Source organism: Podarcis raffonei, chromosome 2 (genome assembly GCF_027172205.1).
Source record: "Podarcis raffonei isolate rPodRaf1 chromosome 2, rPodRaf1.pri, whole genome shotgun sequence".
In the NCBI taxonomy this organism is placed as follows: Eukaryota; Metazoa; Chordata; class Lepidosauria; order Squamata; family Lacertidae; genus Podarcis; species Podarcis raffonei.
Genome location: NC_070603.1, coordinates 20305255 through 20324774, shown reverse-complemented (window position 1 = coordinate 20324774; position 19520 = coordinate 20305255). Strand labels below are relative to the sequence as shown.

Below are 19520 nucleotides of genomic sequence, written 5' to 3'. Positions count from 1 at the left end.
GTGATGTCTCTGCTTTTTAAGATACTGTCTAGGTTTGTCATTGCTTTTCTCCCAAGAATTTCCTCCATAGTGGCCCACAATTTGTGAGAGGGGGCACTAGGTTGAATCCTGACAAGACAGAAGTACCGTTTTGGGGGGCCAGGAGGCGGGCAGGTGTGGAGGACTCCCTGGTCCTGAATGGGGTAACTGTGCCCCTGAAGGACCGGGTGCACAGCCTGGGAGTGACAGCTGTCCATGGAGGCACAGGTCAGTTCTGTGTCCAGGGCAGCTGTCTACCAGCTCCATCTGGTACGCAGGCTGAGACCCTACCCGCCCGCAAACTGTCTCACCAGAGTGGTGCATGCTCTAGTTATCTCTCACTTGGACTACTGCAATGCGCTCTATGTGGAGCTACCTTTGAAGGTTATCCAGAAACTACAACTAATCCAGAATGCGGCAGCTAGACTAATGACTGGGAGCGGCCACCAAGACCACATAACACCGTTCTTGAAAAACCTACACTGGCTCCCAGTATGTTTCCAAGCACAATTCAAAGTGTTGGTGCTGACCTTTAAAGCCCTAAACAGCCTGTGTCCAGTATACCTGAAGGAGCGTCTCCACCCCCATCGTTTTGCCTGGTCACTGAGGTCCAACGCCGAGGGCCTTCTGGTGGTTCCCTCACTGCGAGAAGCCAAGTTACAGGGAACCAGGCAGAGGGCCTTCTCAATAGTGGCACCCGCCATGTGGAATGCCCCCCCATCAGATGTCAAAGAGAACAAGAACTACCAGACTTTTACAAGACATCTGAAGGCAGCCCTTTTTAGGGAAGCTTTTAATGTTTAACAGACTACTGTATTTTAATACTTTGTTGGAAGCCGCCCAAAGTGGCTGGGGAAACCCAGCGGGATGGGCAGGGGTTAAATAATAAATTAGTAGTAGTAGTAATAGTAGTAGTAGTAGTAGTAGTAGTAGTAGTAGTAGTAGTAGTAAGGACCTGTTTTGCTTGCAAAAGACGTAGATAGTGTAATCTGCTCTGGAGCCTCCCCTCCAGCAATCATAGGACAAAGACCCCTCTCCTTCCCTCAGGATCAACCCTCAATTGCTGCCACCAACTTTATGTAATAGAGACATAGCTGCCAGGGTCATCAGTTTTCTGGCTTGGCAGTTACCCAAGCCATTTGCAATGAACATAACCACACCAGGAACCTCAGCAGGGACTGTACAGTAAAGCCGTAATAGGTCTTACAGCACAGCGTCAGAATAGTGCAACATCAAAGGATATCAACACAGTCTTTTGAAAGGGTACATCCTTATCTGTCCTCATGACAATTACGTTATCAGGCCTCCCTGAAGAACAGGATTGCTAAGGTGCACATCAGAGAATAAGCATTTACCTTTAAAATCACTGATAAAGTGAGAAACAGGGTTGCAGACGCTCCTGGCTCCTTCTCCTCTGCTCCTTTCTTTCTTGCCTGTCCTTGCCCACCTGAGGTAGGAGAACAGAACTCCACTCCTACCTCTATGGCAGGCACAGGCAGGTGGATGAAAAGGATCAGAGGAGGAGGGAAAATGGTACCTTCTAGCCTCCTTAGATGTGTGTTTAAAGAGGGAAAGGTTTATTTTCCAGGCTGCAACCCAGAAACCCTACAGAGGACTGCTGTGCTGTAAGTGCTAGGACTGAAAACCTCCTGCCTTTCATGACTTCCAAAGGAAGAGGAATCTGGAGTAGGTCTTTGCTCAATAACATGAGCATGCTCATTTTTCCTTAACGAAATCATCAGAAATCAGCAGTGGACTGACTTGGGTCTGCTTGGGCAGAGATGGGTTCATTGCGTGGCGAGTTCCCGCCCCCCACCAGGATAAATAAAGACACGAGACACCATAATTTAAGGTTAATTGGGCGAATTAGGCCACAACTTTATTGAATTTCAGGAATGAGAGGCATTGGCTTAGGCATTGGTCCTAACGACTATCCGGCTCCAGCCCATTTGCTGGAGACACGGGGAAGGGTTAACCTTATATCAGGGGAGTCTCCTGCCAAGGCACGTCGACTAGGAGCTCCCCCGGGTCACCGCTCTGGGGCGTGCCTTTGGCCCTCACCTCCATAGGCTTCGGACAGGGCCACGCCCCCCGGAGTCCTTTAATGGACCACCCTTCGGTCGCTGGGGGGAGGTGATGGCGTTCCTCCCCCCACACACATCCTCTTAACCCCTTCTTACCAATGCCTACCGCCAATGCCGAGAAGTTGTGACGAGTTGCTACGAGGTAGGCGAAAAACCAAAAGGCCAGAAATCGCCAATTGGGAAAAATTCCTACCATGCCCCTTGCGGCGACAGACCGAAGTCCATAGCAAAGTCAAAGACCTACCTAAGCCTAGTTAAAGGGAGGGAGGGTGGGAAAACGTGGGGGCGAGCCGGCGAAAAGAGGGTGAGCCCCCTCCGTGCCGGCCCTAAATAGGGCAGGCCATGCCCCCCCCAGCCAGCCAGCTGATTGGCTGGCTGGGGGGGGCAGACCCGACCAGGATTCCCCTGCTCTCGCGGGGGCTGCGACCAGCCCCCGCTCATGTGGGGTGGGCGTGAAGCCCGCAACCCCACCTCCTGGGCAGGCCGGAAGTGGCTTTGTGTAATAAACGAAAATCTGCCCTTATTCCCTTATGGGGAACACAATAGCCATTATAAAGTCATTTGTAGGTTCTCTGTCGGTCGGAGAAAATAACAGAGACCAACCAGAAAATATTGAGAAGCAAAGCAGCTTGTAAGCCTGATCTTTATTGAACTGTTGCAACAGGGTGTTCCCCTCACACACAGGAAAGGAGGAGGACCCCGAAACCCAGGTGTGCCTGCCCTTATACTGTATAGACATTTTAAATTGCCCGCCCTGGAGTCCAAGACCAACCCCAGAAACATCATACATACATCACAGAAGGGGTGTAGTTCAAGACCACCACCCCAGATACATCATACCTACATCACAGAAAAGGCGGTCTACAACAGAAATCTGAGTGCGCTGTTTTTCTCCTGTCTGGCAGGTTACCTGTTAATGCTCGATTGGATACCCTGGGGAGCCTGGCCAGTCTTTTGTAATGACAAATACTTAGTTCCTGAGCCAGGTCACAGGCTCACCCTATTCATACACAGACATACCCTTCAGACAGGATTTGTGAATGAAAAGACAATGGGGAGGCTTTTCCATTTTCCTTTGACCTTGCAGAGAAAGCATTTGGTCAGTTTGGGAGTCAGGGTTGTTTTCCTGTGCAGCATGTGGTTTATATATTTATGTACATGTTTGCTTGGTACATTTATGAACATTTATTATATATACGAGACCTTATTTTTTTTATTTCAATTGCAAGTCTCCCTGCACCACTGAAGCCCAAGGTAGGCCAGCATTGTGCCACCGTTATGATAGCACATGTCACTCATGGACAAAGCACATAGTTTGAGTGCCAAAGATCCCAGATTCAGTTCCTGGGATCCTAAAAGCCATGGGGCTCATAGGCCAGTGCCTATTTAATAATCTGGCACTGCTGAAGTCACTCCTCTAGGTGTGGATAGTCATTACAGACAGACTTCATCAAATCTAGAATTCCTTTCCTTCCATCTTGGCCTTTTGTTCCCAGCAAGTGAGTACATATGGGAGCATATAATTTATTCCCAGAGGGTAAGGTTGAAAGATTCTGGATATCATTGCCCAATCTTTCTAGATCATGTCTTCGCTTTAGGCGGCAGGCTACGATGTCCTCATGTCAAATTACAGCACATTGTTTATCCATGTGAATCAAGTCCTGAAATCACCAGTCGGGCAGTTTAGGTAATAAACAAGCACATACAAGCCAACAGCCGAAACTTAACTACTAAAGCTTTCCCCCCAGAAAGCAAATGTGAAGAGCTGGAAAAGATTCCACCTATTGAATTTTTCTTGCCACAGAGCTGCTTAAAGCAACAGAGGTCCTATCACACACACAAACACACATACACACACACCTCCACCATGCATCCTGTTAACAATACACAATTGTAAAGCTGAAGGCACAAAGCAAATGTACACTCTTGGTAAATAATATCACACAGCACAGGAAAAAGAAAGTCAGAAGTAACACATGGCACAGATAATAATAAGATAGCCATATCCAGTCCGAAGTAAGTGTGTGTGTGTGTGTGTGTATATATAAAATAGCACCTACAGTTTGAAAGGGACGCGGGTGGTGCTGTGGTCTAAACTACTGAGCCTCTTGGGCTTGCCGATCAGAAGGTCGGCGGTTCGAATCCCCGCGACGGGGTGAGCTCCCGTTGTTCGGTCCCTGCTCCTGCCAACCTAGCAGTTCAAAAGCACGCCAGTGCAAGTAGATAAATAGGTACCGCTGTGGCAGGAAGGTAAACGGCATTTCTGTGCGCTGCTCTGGTTTCGGTGTTCTGTTGTGCCAGAAGCGGCTTAGTGATGCTGGCCACATGACCCGGAAAAACTGTCTGCGGACAAATGCCAGCTCCCTTGGCCTGTAAAGCGAGATGAGCGCCGCAACCCCAGAGTCATCTGCGACTGGACTTAACTGTCAGGGGTCCTTTAACTTTACAGTTTGAAAGCAGATCTTGGGCATGGCCAGAGCCCTTTGGATATGCTAGCACTACAAAGCTGCTGTTGAGAAACCCGTCTCTTCGGTCTAAAGGAGAACAACATGGGCTACTGTGATCAAACTCTGTGATCAACATCGCTATTGAATACTACTCTAGGCCACATTCACACCAGGCATTTAAAGCACTATGATGCCTTCTCAGAGAACTCTGAGAAGTGTAGCTCTGGAAGGGGCTCTGAGATGAAAGGCTGCTGTTTAGTCACCCAGGGACCACAAGTGGAAGTGTGCTTTTGTCCTTGTGCCCTGGCTGTGGGCTACCTATAGGCATTCAGTGGGCCATTGTGAGAACAGGAGCTCTTGAAGTTCCCCACAAACATGTATCTCAGGCCACTGAATGTGCATTATTGTATTTACTTTTCAGCTGTTTCCATTTCCCAAGGTATCCAGTCTACATGTTGCACCAGAAAGAAATTAACTAATCTTATTTTCAGATAGCGCCTTACTCTTCTTGCTGTGTTGAATCCCTTCCTAATTCTAGGCAACCTTTGCTGATTTTTTTCCAGTTAAACAGAGCTGTTACAATGTAAAGCTTTCCCACAGCAGAACACCAGCTCCAGAAATCCCACTATCTCCCTAAGCAGATATGAAATGAATACAACAAGGACAACCAATACACGAGGAAAAGGAGATTTGTTGCGGCACACATTAAATTTGGCAGGGATTTGTTCTGTTTCAGCTGCAAAGATTGATAGGGGTAGCCATAGGATTGGAATAAGAGACTACCAAGCTCCACGGAAACCAATTCATCAACACAGAAGCTAGGCATTATATAACACCTGTATGCACACACACACACACACACACACACACAGAGAGAGAGAGGGTCTGCCAGACATCTTTCAGGGTCCCAATTGGATGTTCTCCACCAGCCAAGAGAGGCAAACGAGGATGCCTTGAAATGTTGCAGATGAAATGCTCAGATCACACAAACACCCCATGCAATAAAAGAACTACTTGCATTGGTTTCTCCTGGATTCCGATATCAGGAACTTCTTAATTATATCTGAAGGAGCGTCTCCACCCCCATCGTTCTACCCGGACACTGAGGTCCAGTGCCGAGGGCCTTCTGGCGGTTCCCTCACTGTGAGAAGCCAAGTTACAGGGAACCAGGCAAAGGGCCTTCTCAGTAGTGGCACCCTCCCTATAGAACGCCCTCCCACCAGATGTCAAAGAGAACAACAACTACCAGACTTTTAGAAGACATCTGAAGGCAGCCCTGTTTAGGGAAGCTTTTAATGTTTGATGTATCACGGTATTTTAATTTTTTTTGGAAGCCGCCCAGAGTGGCCGGGGAAGCCCAGCCAGATGGGCGGGGTATAAATAATAAATTATCATTATTGTTATTATTATTATTATTATTATTATTATTATTATTATTAATTCTTCTCGGTTCCAGTTCAAGAGTTGCCTGCAGCAGTCAGTTGGCTGCCAGCTTTTCTCTGTAAGCCTCTCATTAAAGAAAGTCCCAGTTGGTTGTGTACCCTGCCTGTGACTTCATAACATGCACACCATCCTATTTCTCTGGCTCTCAAGGGACCAATAAGGGACGCAGGAAGCTGCCATACTGAGTCAGATCATTGGTCCATGTAGCTCAGTCTACACACTGACTGGTAGCAGATCTCCAGGGCTTCAGACAGGAAGTCTCTCCCAGTCCTGCTTGGAGATGCCAAAGATGGAACCCATGACCTTCTACATGCAAAGCAGATGTTCCATTGCTGAGCTACAGCCCTGGCCCTAATGCTAAGTGACCACTTGAGCTGTGCAATATACAACTTTTATGATGGAGAAAGAAAGTCTTGGGTAACCTGTGTCATAGAGTATACATTGGGGTGAGGAACTGGACCCACCAAAGTGAGATGGATTTTTATCCTCCTTCACTCTCTGTAGACCAGCCGCTCTCAACCTGTGGGTCCCCAGATGTTGTTGGACTACAACTCCCATCATCCCTGAGCTCTGACCTACCTTGCTAGCTAGGGATGATGGGAGTTGTAGTCCAACAGCATCTGGCTACCTACAGGTTGAGAACCACTGCTGTAGACCAAGTTTGAAAGTAGGTGGGGCCATCTACCTGTCCATTGCATGGCATCATGCACGTGAAGGAGCATCTCCACCGCCGTCACTCAGCCCAGACACTGAGGTCCAGCTCCAAGGGCCTTCTGGCGGTTCCCTCACTGGAAGAAGTGAGGTTACAGGGAACCAGGCAGAGGGCCTTCTTGGTAGTGGCGCCTGCCCTGTGGAACACCCTCCCAGCAGATGTCAAGGAAATAAACAACTTTTAGAAGACATCTGAAGGCAGCCCTCTTTAAGGAAGTTTTGAATGTCTGATGTTTTATTGTGTTTTTAATATCCTGTTGGAAGCTGCCCAGAGTGGCTGGGGAGACCCAGCCAGATGGGTGGGGTATAAGTAATAGATTAATAATAATAATAATAATAATAATAATAATAATGTATGCTAATGTGAGCCACAGTTCCAATAAAGACTACTTTACTGACATTGAAGACTCTGGACCCTGAATCTGGTTCCATCAGAAATACAGTAAATAACAGGGCCTTTTCACCTGTGGCACCCAAGACATGAAACAGCCTCCCAGTCTGAAGGAAGCTCATCCTGGCTCCTTTGCTGCTCATTGTTTAGACAGGAACCAAAGGCTGTTTGATTTCAGCTAATTTTTGTAGGTTACCAACCTGCAGATGTTTTATGCTGCTACTGCTTTGTAAGTTTTTTTTTAAAAAAATCAACATTATTTTTATTGATATTTTGCTCTTTTTCGTATGTGCTCTCCTTTTTTGTTGATACCTTGATTTATTATCATGTCTTGTTTTATTTTAGATTGAAACTGCCTTGAATATTTTGATTGCAAATCACCTTTAACATTTTAAATGTCAACTAAGAATTTAGCACAATGTATCACAATTATATATTTAAATGCTGCGATAAAAGAGAATTTCAGACGGTGCCATTTCGCCCACCTTTGTAGCATGAAACAAACCATGTTTCCAATTTCGAGAAGCTACGGTACTTGTTTTTCTCTTGCATTAGTCAACTCTGCCAAACACAAGAGAACATATCAGCCCTTTTAAAAATGACCAGCATTGGTTTTTTCCCGTCTTCACCTCATCTACGCAGGCAGGAAAAATCATAAATACTTTCCACTTTAGGTCATCTGCAAACAGGAGTCCTGACTGAAACCAAATTTCAGGAACTCCTTCATTCCATTTGCTGCACAAACTACACTGAATTATTATGTTTTAAGCAAGCAGTTCGGTTTCATTAGATGCATGAATTATTGGCGATTTTGCTAAGATTTCTAGCATCCTTTGGCACATTACAGGTTAAGTTATTCCACTTTATATTCCATAAAGGTAATCCTCTTAGGCTCGGCTCGGCTGCCTCCTTTGCAGAGCTTAAAATATCTACACCCAACGCATAACAGGTACACTCATCCCAGAATGTGCACTGGGGTTGCTGCTGTAATCTTAGAGCTGCAAATTAGAATCTCCTAAAATGCCTTTTCCCATCAAACTGCATCAGTACAGTGGTACCTCGGTTTATGAACTTAATCCGTTCCAGAAGTCCGTTCTTAAACCGAAACCGTTCTTAAACCAAGGTGCGCTTTCCCTAATGAGGCCTCCCGGCCACTGGTGTCCTTCCACCATTCGGATTCCATTCTTAGACCGAGGTAAAGTTCACAAACCGGGACACTACTTCCGGTTTTGCGGAGTTCGTAAACCAAATTGTTCGTAAACAGGGCTGTTCTTAAACCGAGGTAATGGGAGAGGATGGGGTGAGAGGCACCTGCGGGACCTTTTCTCTTCTACGCAACTCTACAAAGGGAATATAATCTCTCAGGCCTCACTCCTCTGCAGTCTTCCACTAAATGTTCAGTGCTCATCATCAAGAGGGTAAACTTCTATCACCCAGGCTCCCATCCATATTTGAATTGCACTGTTATTTACATCATGGCAGCCTAATCCATGGGTAGGCAAACTAAGGCCCGGGGGCCAAATCTGGCCCAATCACCTTCTAAATCCGGCCCGCAGACAGTCCGGGAATCAGCATGTTTTTTACATGAGTAGAATGTGTGCTTTTATTTAAAATGCATCTCTGGGTTATTTGCGGGGTCTGCCTGGTGTTTTTACATGAGTAGAATGTGTGCTTTTATTTAAAATGAATCTCTGGGTTATTTGTGGGGCATAGGAATTCGTTCTCCCCCCCCAAAAAAAAATATAGCCCGGCCCCCTACAAGGTCTGAGGGACAGTGGACCGGCCTCCTGCTGAAAAGGTTTGCTGACCCCTGGGCCCTAACCCTAGGACTTGCTGAGGAAGGGCAAAAAATGTTACCAACGCAACGCCAAAATCAAAACAACTGAAGCAACTCAAGACAGCACAATTGCATTGGTATAGCTACACTAGCCAAGGCTTGTCATTATTGTTGTTGTTGTTGTTGTTGTTAATTAAATTGGTACACTGCCTTACACCCGTAGGTCTTAGGGCAGTTCACAGGACAAAAATCACAATATAAAAACACAAAATACATACCGTAATCAAAATTAAAAAATAGAACAACCCAATAACACCCCCACCCAAACACATTTTTGAAGGGCATTGAATGTCAATCAACCAAAGGCCTGAGAGCAGGCATAGGCAAACTCGGCCCTTCAGGTATTTGGGACTACAACTCCCATCATCCCTAGCTAACAGGACTGGTGGTCAGGGATGATGGGAACTGTAGTCTCAAAACATCTGGAGGGCCAAGTTTGCCTATGCCTGCCTGAGAGGAATGTTTTTGCCTGGCACCTAAAGGTGTATAATGAAGGCACCCAGCGAACCTCCCTGGGGAGAGCATTCCACAGATGGGGGAGCCACCACAGAAAAGGCCTGTTTAGAGCTCCCATATCTTTAAGAATTATTTTTAAATATTTATATTTTATTAAGGCGATTTCAGTTAAAAGAAATAAAGTGATACAGGGGGGAAAAGAAGGAAAAGTGAGATACATATAAAAACGAGAATATACAAAAAAAGCAATATACGATTTCCCCATACATTCTTGTATAAATTGGTATAGTGTGGTGGTCCTAGTGCTTATGTAAATGCTAACAGCCCACTACGTTTTGTATAAACTCATTCCAAATGTTATCATATTTATCCATACAGAGTCTGCGCCTTTAAGAAGTCCATTCATAAATTGCCAGTGATATATCATCAGTCCATTGACTGAAGGGTATCATCTCTTTATTTTTCCAATTCCTCAATATCAATCTCTTGGCCACCATTAGGACATGGAAAATCCATTTCCGTTGTCCTGTTGATAATTTCCATGACAATTCAATAAAACATTCTCTACTGAAAGGTGTCTTTAAGAATTATGTAGAGTTGGAAAAAATGCCAAATGCAGTATTTTCACCTGCTGCCCAGATCTCTCAAGAACTGCCTACTCCTATGAGAACCTGTCCAATTACTCACATCATCCCCGGTGGTCCTATTCCTAATGCCTCCACAATTCAAGACCCCATAGGCCATCACAAGAAAGAGCACCATCTTGTGAGTCACTCTTGATTAGTGGCAAAAACCTCACCTGGCTCCTTCCTTGTAGGCATTAGACTAAAAGCCTTACAATTTTGCAAAACTTTTGTGGTTGCATGTTAACTGTTTCGGTTCCCTGTAGTTTAAGCACCACTTTTATTTTTAACTCTGTTGATGCTGATATTGTTAGTTGCACCCTGTTGCTATGTCCAAAGCTGGTTGAAATTAATGCATGTGTTCTTATCTTTCAATTGTTGTAAGCCACCTCACGGATCTTTCTGATGGAAAGAGAGCATATATATGAATAAATGAAAGCTGCACCTGCTAAAATTTATTTGTCTCCATTAGAGGTGGCGTGGGATGCGGGTGGAGCTGTGGGTTAAACCACAGAGCCTAGGACTTGCCGATCAGAAGGTCGGCGGTTCGAATCCCCACGACAGGGTGAGCTCCCGTTGCTCGGTCCCTGCTCCTGCCAACCTAGCAGTTCGAAAGCACGTCAAAGTGCAAGTAGATAAATAGGTACCACTCCAGCAGGAAGGTAAACGGCATTTCCGTGCGCTGCTCTGGTTCGCCAGAAGCAGCTTGGTCATGCAGGCCACATGACCTGGAAGCTGTACACCGGCTCCCTTGGCCAATAAAGCGAGAGGAGTGCTGCAACCCCAGAGTCAGCCACAAGTGGACCTAATGGTCAGGGGTCCCTTTACCTTTACTTTTACCTTTAGAGGTGGTGAACCTGTGGCCCTCCAGATGTTTTTGGACTTCAAATCCCATCATCCACAGCCAGCATGGACAAATAGCCAGGGATGGTGGGAGTTGTAGTCCAACAACATACATAAGTTTCAAAAAAAAGATGATTAAGTTGTTTGTGTATGTAAGGACAGCAGCTAGGATTCTTTATGCAAAAAATGGAAGGAAGGAGAAGTTCCTACTAAAGAAGAATGGATAAGAAATGTGATGGACTATGCAGAATAGGCAAAGTTAACAGCCAAAATAACTGGAAAGGGGGCAAAGAGGGCGGTCCCCGGTCGTGCCTAGTCTTAAATAGGCTAGGCCACGCCTCCCCGGCCCGCTGATTGGCGGGCCGGGTTGCTGACACGCCCGGGGATTCCCTAACCACGCGGGGGCAAGGGCCAGCCCCCGCGTGTGAGATGTGGGAGGGATTTCTGCCCGCAACCCCCTCTCCTCCCAGGTCGGAAATGGCTTTATGGTATAACAGATAGAAGATAGGGTGCAGCAAACTGGGAGAACTAAAAACACCATGGAAAATGGGGTGGGAAGTCTACAAAACAAAAGAAAAAATTACTATGTATACAAGTGTGTACGTTAAACTTTTGAAAATTTAATTATAGATATAGATATAAAATAGAAGGCTGAATGTTCCCCTGATCTGAGATTAAGTGTCTTCAGGTCTGGCAAGAAAGATAAAACCATGAATCTCAAACATGCCTAAGGCAGGCATAGGCAAACTCAGCCCTCCAGATGTTTTGGGACTACAACTCCCACCATCCCTAGCTAACAGGACCAGTGGTCAGGGATGATGGAAATTGTAGTCCCAAAACATCTGGAGGGCCAAGTTTGCCTATGCCTGGCCTAAGGTGACATTGCTGCCTTTGAAAATACTGTCACTGGAGGGAGTCAATAGCCATTTGAAGTATAAAATGATGTTTTCTGGAGGTCATAGAAAAATGGTGAGGAAGCTGTGGCCCTCCAGATGATGTTGGACCACAACTCCCATCATTCCTTACCATTGACCATGCTGGTTTGGGTTGATGGGAACTGGAAACCAACATCATCTCTGGAAGGCTACAGGTTTTCGGCCTGTGGCATAGATCGTAAACAAACAAGCAAACTGAAAACACATTTGATACTCAAACCAGTTTTGATGTCCAGTTGTTCCATTCAGCTCCAAAGTTAAGTTATGGTCTTCAAACCAATTACGATTCTCAAACCCAGTTGTTTTAGAATTGTTGATGGCTTCAACATAATGGTTTGGGGGCTTTGAAGCTCAAGGGTCTTCTGTTTCTGTACAATACAATACAATACATTCATTGGATGCCTTGGTAAAGCTACCAACTTTATTGACACTCCATATCAGAGCAAAGGGAAAACAAAGACGAACCAAGTTCAAACACTTTGATGAAGCACAAAAGCCCTCTCCATATTCACATCAAAAGAAATTGTCAGCAAGACCAATACCAAAATCTTCCAACATTCCCCCTTTGTGGGATGCCTGTAGGCTGTTTTAGAGAAAGAAACTGTGTTCTAGTCCTGTTCAGCAATCACGCAAATAGTTTGAAGAGCTTTGCCCTACAGATATTGACATTCTTCGCATAATCACCCAATGAGACAAGTCAACTGCTAGTGAGATCAGGCAATTAAAAAAAGAGAAAACCAACAGCAGGTAAGAACTATACTAGTGGCCAGGGGAGCAGGGATGGGTAAGGAATAAGGTTGCTGTTGTTGTCTAGTAGGCTATGGGAAGTATATAGGGAAGATGAGAAAATAAGTCTGTCCAAAATCTGTAACACAGAAGACGTGACTAAGGAGCAAACATGTGATGGTCAGTTACAAGTAAGGGGGTGGGGAAGGCAATTCTCACAACAGGGATTCAGTTTCCATTGCAACAACTGCTTTTAAAGTGCTGTGCACATCATCTCCCTGCCTAAGGCTATTGGTGAAATGTTGCAACTACATGCAGGATTCAGGGCCATAAATGTATCTCAAGTCATTTGGAAGCATAGAGCGATGAAACCAGGGGTGGCCAATGTAGGCTCCTTAAGACGTCACTCTGCTCCACAGATTTCCATGCAAGTACATTCCGTTCTGTGACACAGGGATATACCCCCAGTCCTGACTAGGCCACTTGGTGCTTCTATGGGGTTCAGCACCAAGAACATGCCTCTATCTCTGTTTTATGGTGTTCCAGTGTTGCTCTCTCCAACACACCAGTCTTCTGCATTGGGAGTAGGAGTCTCTGACTCCCCCCAAGAAGAAGGGTGCTCCTTTAGTGCGTATTTTCTAAAGTACGGGCCGTGAAGATAGAAACACAAAGCACAAAGGCTCAGCGGCTTACTTAAACATATGGCAGCCACAGCAGTGAGGGAAAGGCCCTCTGCACATGCTCAGAGGCATGCCATTATTCCACACATCCCTGGACACCATTTCTGAAACCCTGAGACCCTGTCTGTGCTGTAAGAGATGTGTACCATTCTGATAGAATCTGGGGGTTTGGGGTGAGGGAGCAGTCTCAGAAATAGGGCTTAGCGAGATTTGGGGAGCCCCAAGGATGACCCATAATAAGGCTGGCTCCCCCCCCGAAGGAAAGGCAGTTCTTAAATATCCGGCGTGGAACGGAGGTCCCCCCCCCCACCAAGTTGCCTTACCTCATCCCCCTGGCCAAACTGCAGCCCCAGGGCGACGAAGTGCTCCACCCGGATGAAGCCGTCGGCGTCCTCATCGCACACATCGAAGACCTCCTTGAGCTTCCGCAGAAACTGCATCAGGTCCGGTGGCTCCCCGAGGCCACTGGGCTCCATGGCGCCCTTTGGGGATTAGCTGGACGCCGCCGCGGGCGAGAGGCTCTCCCGGTCCATCACCGCAGGAGGAGAAGCGGCGGCGGCGGCGGAGGCAGCAGCGGTGGCAGCAGCCATGATCCGGGCAGGCGAACGGCTCCTGCTCTTCTCTCGCCTTCAGCCTGAACAGCTTCTGAATGACATCAGCAAAGGGAGGGGCGGCGGGGGGGAGGCAGAGGGAGGAACAATGGCGAGAGGAGGAGGAGGAGGAGGAGGCAGGGCGCGAGGGGACCAGCTCGCGGGGGACGAAGGATGCACATCAAAGAAGATGCCCGCGGCCGCCCAGGGGATGCGAGCGTTGGGTACCACCAGGGGGCGAGGCTGCCGCTGCGGCGCATGCCATCTCCCCTCAACTCTTCCTCTATCTCTCTCTCACACACGTACTCACTTCATCTTCCGTTTTCACGTTTCTAAGACGCCGGATTCGTTTACACGAAGAGCCACCACTAAACTCGGCACCTGAGCTGTCGGCATATATTGAAAAACGAGAAGCGCATGTGCCAGATCACATTCAAGAGGTTTAGTTCCCTTGCACTGCTCTGTTATATATACCCACAATCAGTTTTCGGCAGTTTAGAACCCCTCCCCCGCCTTTCAACAGCTGGTTTTGGCAAACGTGAGGATTGTATTCCGCGTTAGAGACGTGGGAGGTGGACGGAGTCAAGGGTGCTAATCTTGGTTAATTGACGTCGTCTTCAAAGGTGAGGTTGGGTAGGTGGCGTTAAGAAAATATCTCCCCCACCCCCAACATAGAAGCCAACTCCTAGGGGCCGAGGTCCCTCAGACCCCCCCCCATAAAATAATGCCCCCCAAAAGTTGCCATTCAAATGGTGCGCATGTGCCACATAATGTGATCGATTATATGGGGTGGGGCTCATCTGGGCCCCCTCAATATTTCATTCAAGTTGGCACCCCTGACTTTCCAGTGTTTAATCACCTGGTACAGCTAACCGTATGGATTAAAGTGTTTAAAAATGTAATACTAGGACCAGGGAGATGCAGAGTCAGCTTTCTGCTCAGCTGAGAAACTCACTGGAAGACCTTGGGTTTGTTGCTATCTCTCAACCTAACCTACCTAACAGGGTCATTGTGAAGATGAAATGGAGAAGGGGCGAATTGCCTTGAGCTCCATGGTGGAATGGTGATTTTTTAAAAAAATGATTAAATGTTATGGAGTGAATAGTCTTTGCAAGCATGCTGGGTTTAAATTAAGCATGCCATGCTTAATTTAAACCAAGATTCAGCAACTGGCCTCACCCAGGACATGTCAGGTGGTAAATTATTAGGACCCCAATCTCAGGACTAACCATGGAGTAAATTCCATTGGCCTCTGTGGAGCTTATTTCCCATTTTCCTAATGGGACAGTGATGGCTGCTACATTGAATATGATCATGTGAAATAGTCCTCAGACACGAGTTGTTACCTATTCTATAAAGGGAAGAGTGAACAACCATTGCAGGGGGCAATTCCTTTTGGTGCATTCACATCAAAAAATTGCCCCATTCGCTAGCATTTCAGAATGAGAAAAGACCAAAACAACAACCCTCAAACCAAAAACCTTGAGCTGGAATAATACTTCACACAAAAATGGCCTTCAAATTTGGGTCCCAGATTTTGCATGTTTACCGTTTTCATATTTTCTTTTTAACTATTTGATTTCAAGGGGCATGGTGGTGGTTGCTAGGGGGGAAACTTGATATATTTATAGGTAACAGTAATTAGTAATAATTAGTAATTAATAATTAGTCAAATTCAGCCCCTTGCACTCTATTAGGAAAATACATGACAGGTGTGGGTTCCACACACTCCACTAGTAAACACCTTGTTACACATCCCTAAATCAAATCTTCCACAGCTGGGAGGCATATAAATTAGGCAGGAACCAGAGATCAACAGCTCAGGTATCCTGGAGAACTAATGTATTAGCTGTGAAGAGCTGGGAATAGAAAAAAAAGAGACTCTCGCTGCTGCTAGATTTCGAGCTGTGTAAATCTTGATTACAGCCTTCGAAGCAAGTGCTGGGATTCTTGTGAAATCCAGGTACTTGAGGGCTTGGACTCTCACCAGGATTTCTGCAGCTTGATAGCTGGGCCCTGCCTGTTAATGAGTTCACACTGTGCCATTACAGCTGTTTTTACATTTCCTGAGATTTTTATGAGTGATGTTTTGAAGAGCATTACTGGACTTCAACTTCCAGAAGCATTTTCTACTTTTTTTTTGCTAGAGATGTTAATATTGACACTTGCAGCTGGAATCAAAGGGCACCTCGTTAAATACTTGATTCTACCAGCAAAAGGATTCCGTTTCAACTTTTTTCTAGAAATTCTGGATTGAAAGGAGGATGCGGGAAAGTTGTTGAATTTCTGCTTCTCCATCGTGCTACCTTCTGCAATGTTATCCAGTTGTGGCGCTACTTTCCCCCCTTTTGTTGCCGGTTTTAATGTTTTCATGTTCGATTCAAAACATATATTAAGCCTTGTCTATAATGGACTGCAAGAAGAACAAACCTCTCCATTCTGAAGGAAATCAGCCCTGAGTGCTCACTGGAAGGACAGATTGTGAAGCTGAGGCTCCAATACTTTGGCCACCTCATGAGAAGAGAAGACTCCCTGGAAAAGACCCTGATGTTGGGAAAGATGGTGGGCACAAGGAGAAGGGGATGACAGAGGACGAGATGGTTGGACAGCGTTCTCGAAGCTACAAACATGAGTTTGACCAAACTGCGGGAGGCAGTGGAAGACAGGAGTGCCTGTAGTGCTCTGGTCCATGGGGTCACGAAGAGTTGGACACGACTAAATGACTAAACAACAACAACATCAGACATTTTTAAAAATTGCATAGGAATATCAGAATCTGCCTTACACTCAGTCAGACCACTGGCCCATCTAAGTACAGTGGTACCTCGGGTTACAAACACCTCAGGTTACAAACACTTCGTGTTACAGACTCCGCTAACCCAGAAGTAGTACCTCGGGTTAAGAACTTTATCTCAGGATGAGAACAGAAATTGTGTGCCAGTGGTGCGGCAGCAGCAGTTGGAGGCCCCATTAGCTAAAGTGGTACCTCAGGTTAAGAATGGACCTCCAGAACGAATTAAGTTCGTAACCAGAGAAACCACTGTATTACCTACACTGACTCGCAGCAACTATCAAGGATTTTAGATAAGGCTGGGAGAGACACTTACCTTGAGAAACAGGAAACTGAACCTGGAAGCTTTTCTATCTAAAACTGATGCTCTGCCACTGCTGGGTTTCAAGGCGTAGGCATGGTTTGCAGGGACAACACAAAATAACGTTGAAAACAGCTTACGCAGAGTCACACACTTGGTCCATTCTAACTCAACCAGGGATCAATGGAAACTTTTGCATGCAAAACATGGATCCCACTGAACTACAACACCACTTCATGGGGGCGGGGGCGGAAATGCTCCTAGGTGTTTTTGGTTTAATGGGCTTGCCTATGCCATATGGGGACGTGGGTGGCACTGTGGGTTAAACCACAGAGCCTAGGACTTGCCAATCAGAAGGTCGGCTGTTCGAATCCCCGCGACAGGGTGAGCTCCTGTTGCTCTGTCCCTGCTCCTGCCAACCTAGCAGTTTGAAAGCACGTCAAAGTGCAAGTAGATCAATAGGTACCGCTTCGGCGGGAAGATAAATGGCGTTTCCATGCGCTGCTCTGGTTCGACAGAAGCGGCTTAGTCATGCCGGCCACATGACCCGGAAGCTGTACGCCAGCTCCCTCGGCCAATAAAGCAAGATGAGTGCCGCAACCCCAGAGTCGGCCACGACTGAGCTAATGGTCAGGGGTCCCTTTAGCTTTACCTATGCCATTTGATGTCAGGTGTGGTGGGACAGGTTGCAAAGGGACAATCAGACTCTGCAAAAGGCACTGCCAATTGCTCCATGGCAAGCGGGGTTTGTATCAAGTGCCTTTTAAATTTGGCACCAAATACAGGCCCCACCGGGATCATAGCTGTCAACTTGCAGATTTGAAAATAAGGGATCAGCAGCCTCGAAAATAAGGGATCAGCAGCCTCACCTGTCTTGGGGACAGTCTACGGGATATCTAACAATCTGGGATAGCAGCGGGAAGCGGCGCTGGAATAAGGGAATATCCTGCAAAAAAGGGAAGGTTTACAGCTATGACCGGGATGGGCTTGTGCAGCTGATCCCTGCTGAAAGGGGGGGGGGGGCTTGGAGCCACTTCTGAATCCAACCCACACCTGTGAAGGAACTTTCCCCCTTTTTTCTTTTCTGTTCTTTTTGAAAATCATTTTTATTTGATTTTACAATACAAAATTATAAAGTAAAATTCAAATACATATCCATATGCAGAGATTCCTTCGAATCTCAGGACTTCCCCACCCCCTCCCTGGAGTCCCATTTTAAACATTTCATACTGCATCCTCTTCAATCTCTAACTATTGTATCAATCCATATTTTCCATGGTAATTGTTACACTACAAGTGGAATCAAAATCCTCCCATTGTTTCCATTTGCTTACAGTGGTCTCTTAAGTAACTTAAAAATTTTCCCCCATTCTTTTGTAAAGTTTTTGTCCTCATAGTTCTTATTCTTGGTCCTCAGCTTGTTTGCCACTCTTCTCTCTTTGGGACTTTGTCTTCTTTCCATCTCTGGGCTAATAACATCTGGGCAACTATTATTCCATATACCATATATAAAGAATCTTTTCTGGTCTTTTGGGATGTCGGTACCTGTAATTCCTAATAAAAAAAACTTCTGTGGTTTTTTTAACGAAAGTCATTCAAAACTTTTTTTTTCAATTCATTGTATATCATCTCCCAGAAAGCTTTTCCTACCCTGCACATCCACCACATATGCTAAAAGTAACCTTCTCTTTCTTTACATTTAACTTTCGCCCTTTTCTTCGTCCTGCTTGAATTTCAGCCAGGCTGCAAAGGAAAAAGCGGTCACCCACCTGTCAAAATGGCCTGCAGAAGTTGAAGACCTCAGGAGCCTGGATGTGCAGATGATGGTGACTTGTTTCACTAATGACCACCAATGTCACTCAGCTTGAGATGAGAATGAAGCAGCCACCAGAGGAGTGGAATTATTTTCTTCTAAGGGTGTCATGATCACTGCTGATAGTGACAGCAGTCACGAAATTAAAAGATGCCTGCATCTTGGGAGAAAAGCAATGACAAACCTAGACAGCATCTTAAAAAGCAGAGACATCACCTTGCCAACAAAGGTCCGTATAGTTAAAGCTATGGCTTTCCCAGTAGTGATGTATGGAAGTAAAAGCTGGACCATAAAGAAGGCTGATCGCCAAAGAATCGATGCTTTTGAATTATGGTGTTGGAGGAGACTCTTGAGAGCCCCATGGACTGCAAGAAGATCAAACTGATCTATTCTTAAGGAAATCAGCCCTGAGTGCTCACTGGAAGGACAGATCCTGAAGCTGATGCTCCAATACTGTGGCCACCTCATGAGAAGAGAAGACTCCCTGGGAAAGACCCTGATGTTGGGAAAGATGGAGGGCACAAGGAGAAGGGGACGACAGAGGACGAGATGGTTGGACAGTGTTCTCGAAGCTACCAGCATGAGTTTGACCAAACTGCGGGAGGCAGTGGAAGACAGGAGTGCCTGGCGTGCTCTGGTCCATGGGGTCACGGAGAGTCGGACATGACTAAACGACTAGACAACAACAACAAGGGTGTCACCCCGCACCCCGCCACCTATCTATCCCAGCAAGGTCTACCAGGGAGATTTTCCAGGCAGTGGCGATGATATCACTTCTGCTGCTCCCTGCATGAAGATGAAGGAAGCAAGCTTTAAAATTTACACACGGAA

At 46.2% G+C, this 19520-nt stretch overlaps 1 protein-coding gene across 5 annotated transcripts in view; it reads right to left on the bottom strand.

Moving 5' to 3' along the window:
• The window catches only part of RAB11FIP4 (RAB11 family interacting protein 4), a 208916-nt gene extending 195083 nt beyond the window's left edge, over positions 1-13833 (bottom strand). For 2 of the 5 annotated variants that reach the window (XM_053375157.1, XM_053375161.1), the window contains exon 1: positions 13518-13833. In XM_053375157.1, the coding sequence (XP_053231132.1) occupies positions 13518-13670 (153 nt within the window). In that variant the 5' untranslated portion in view covers positions 13671-13833. The remainder of the gene's footprint in view (positions 1-13517) is intronic. The other 3 variants (XM_053375158.1, XM_053375159.1, XM_053375160.1) reach the window with 2 other exon arrangements.
• Positions 13834-19520: the final 5687 nt, after the last annotated feature.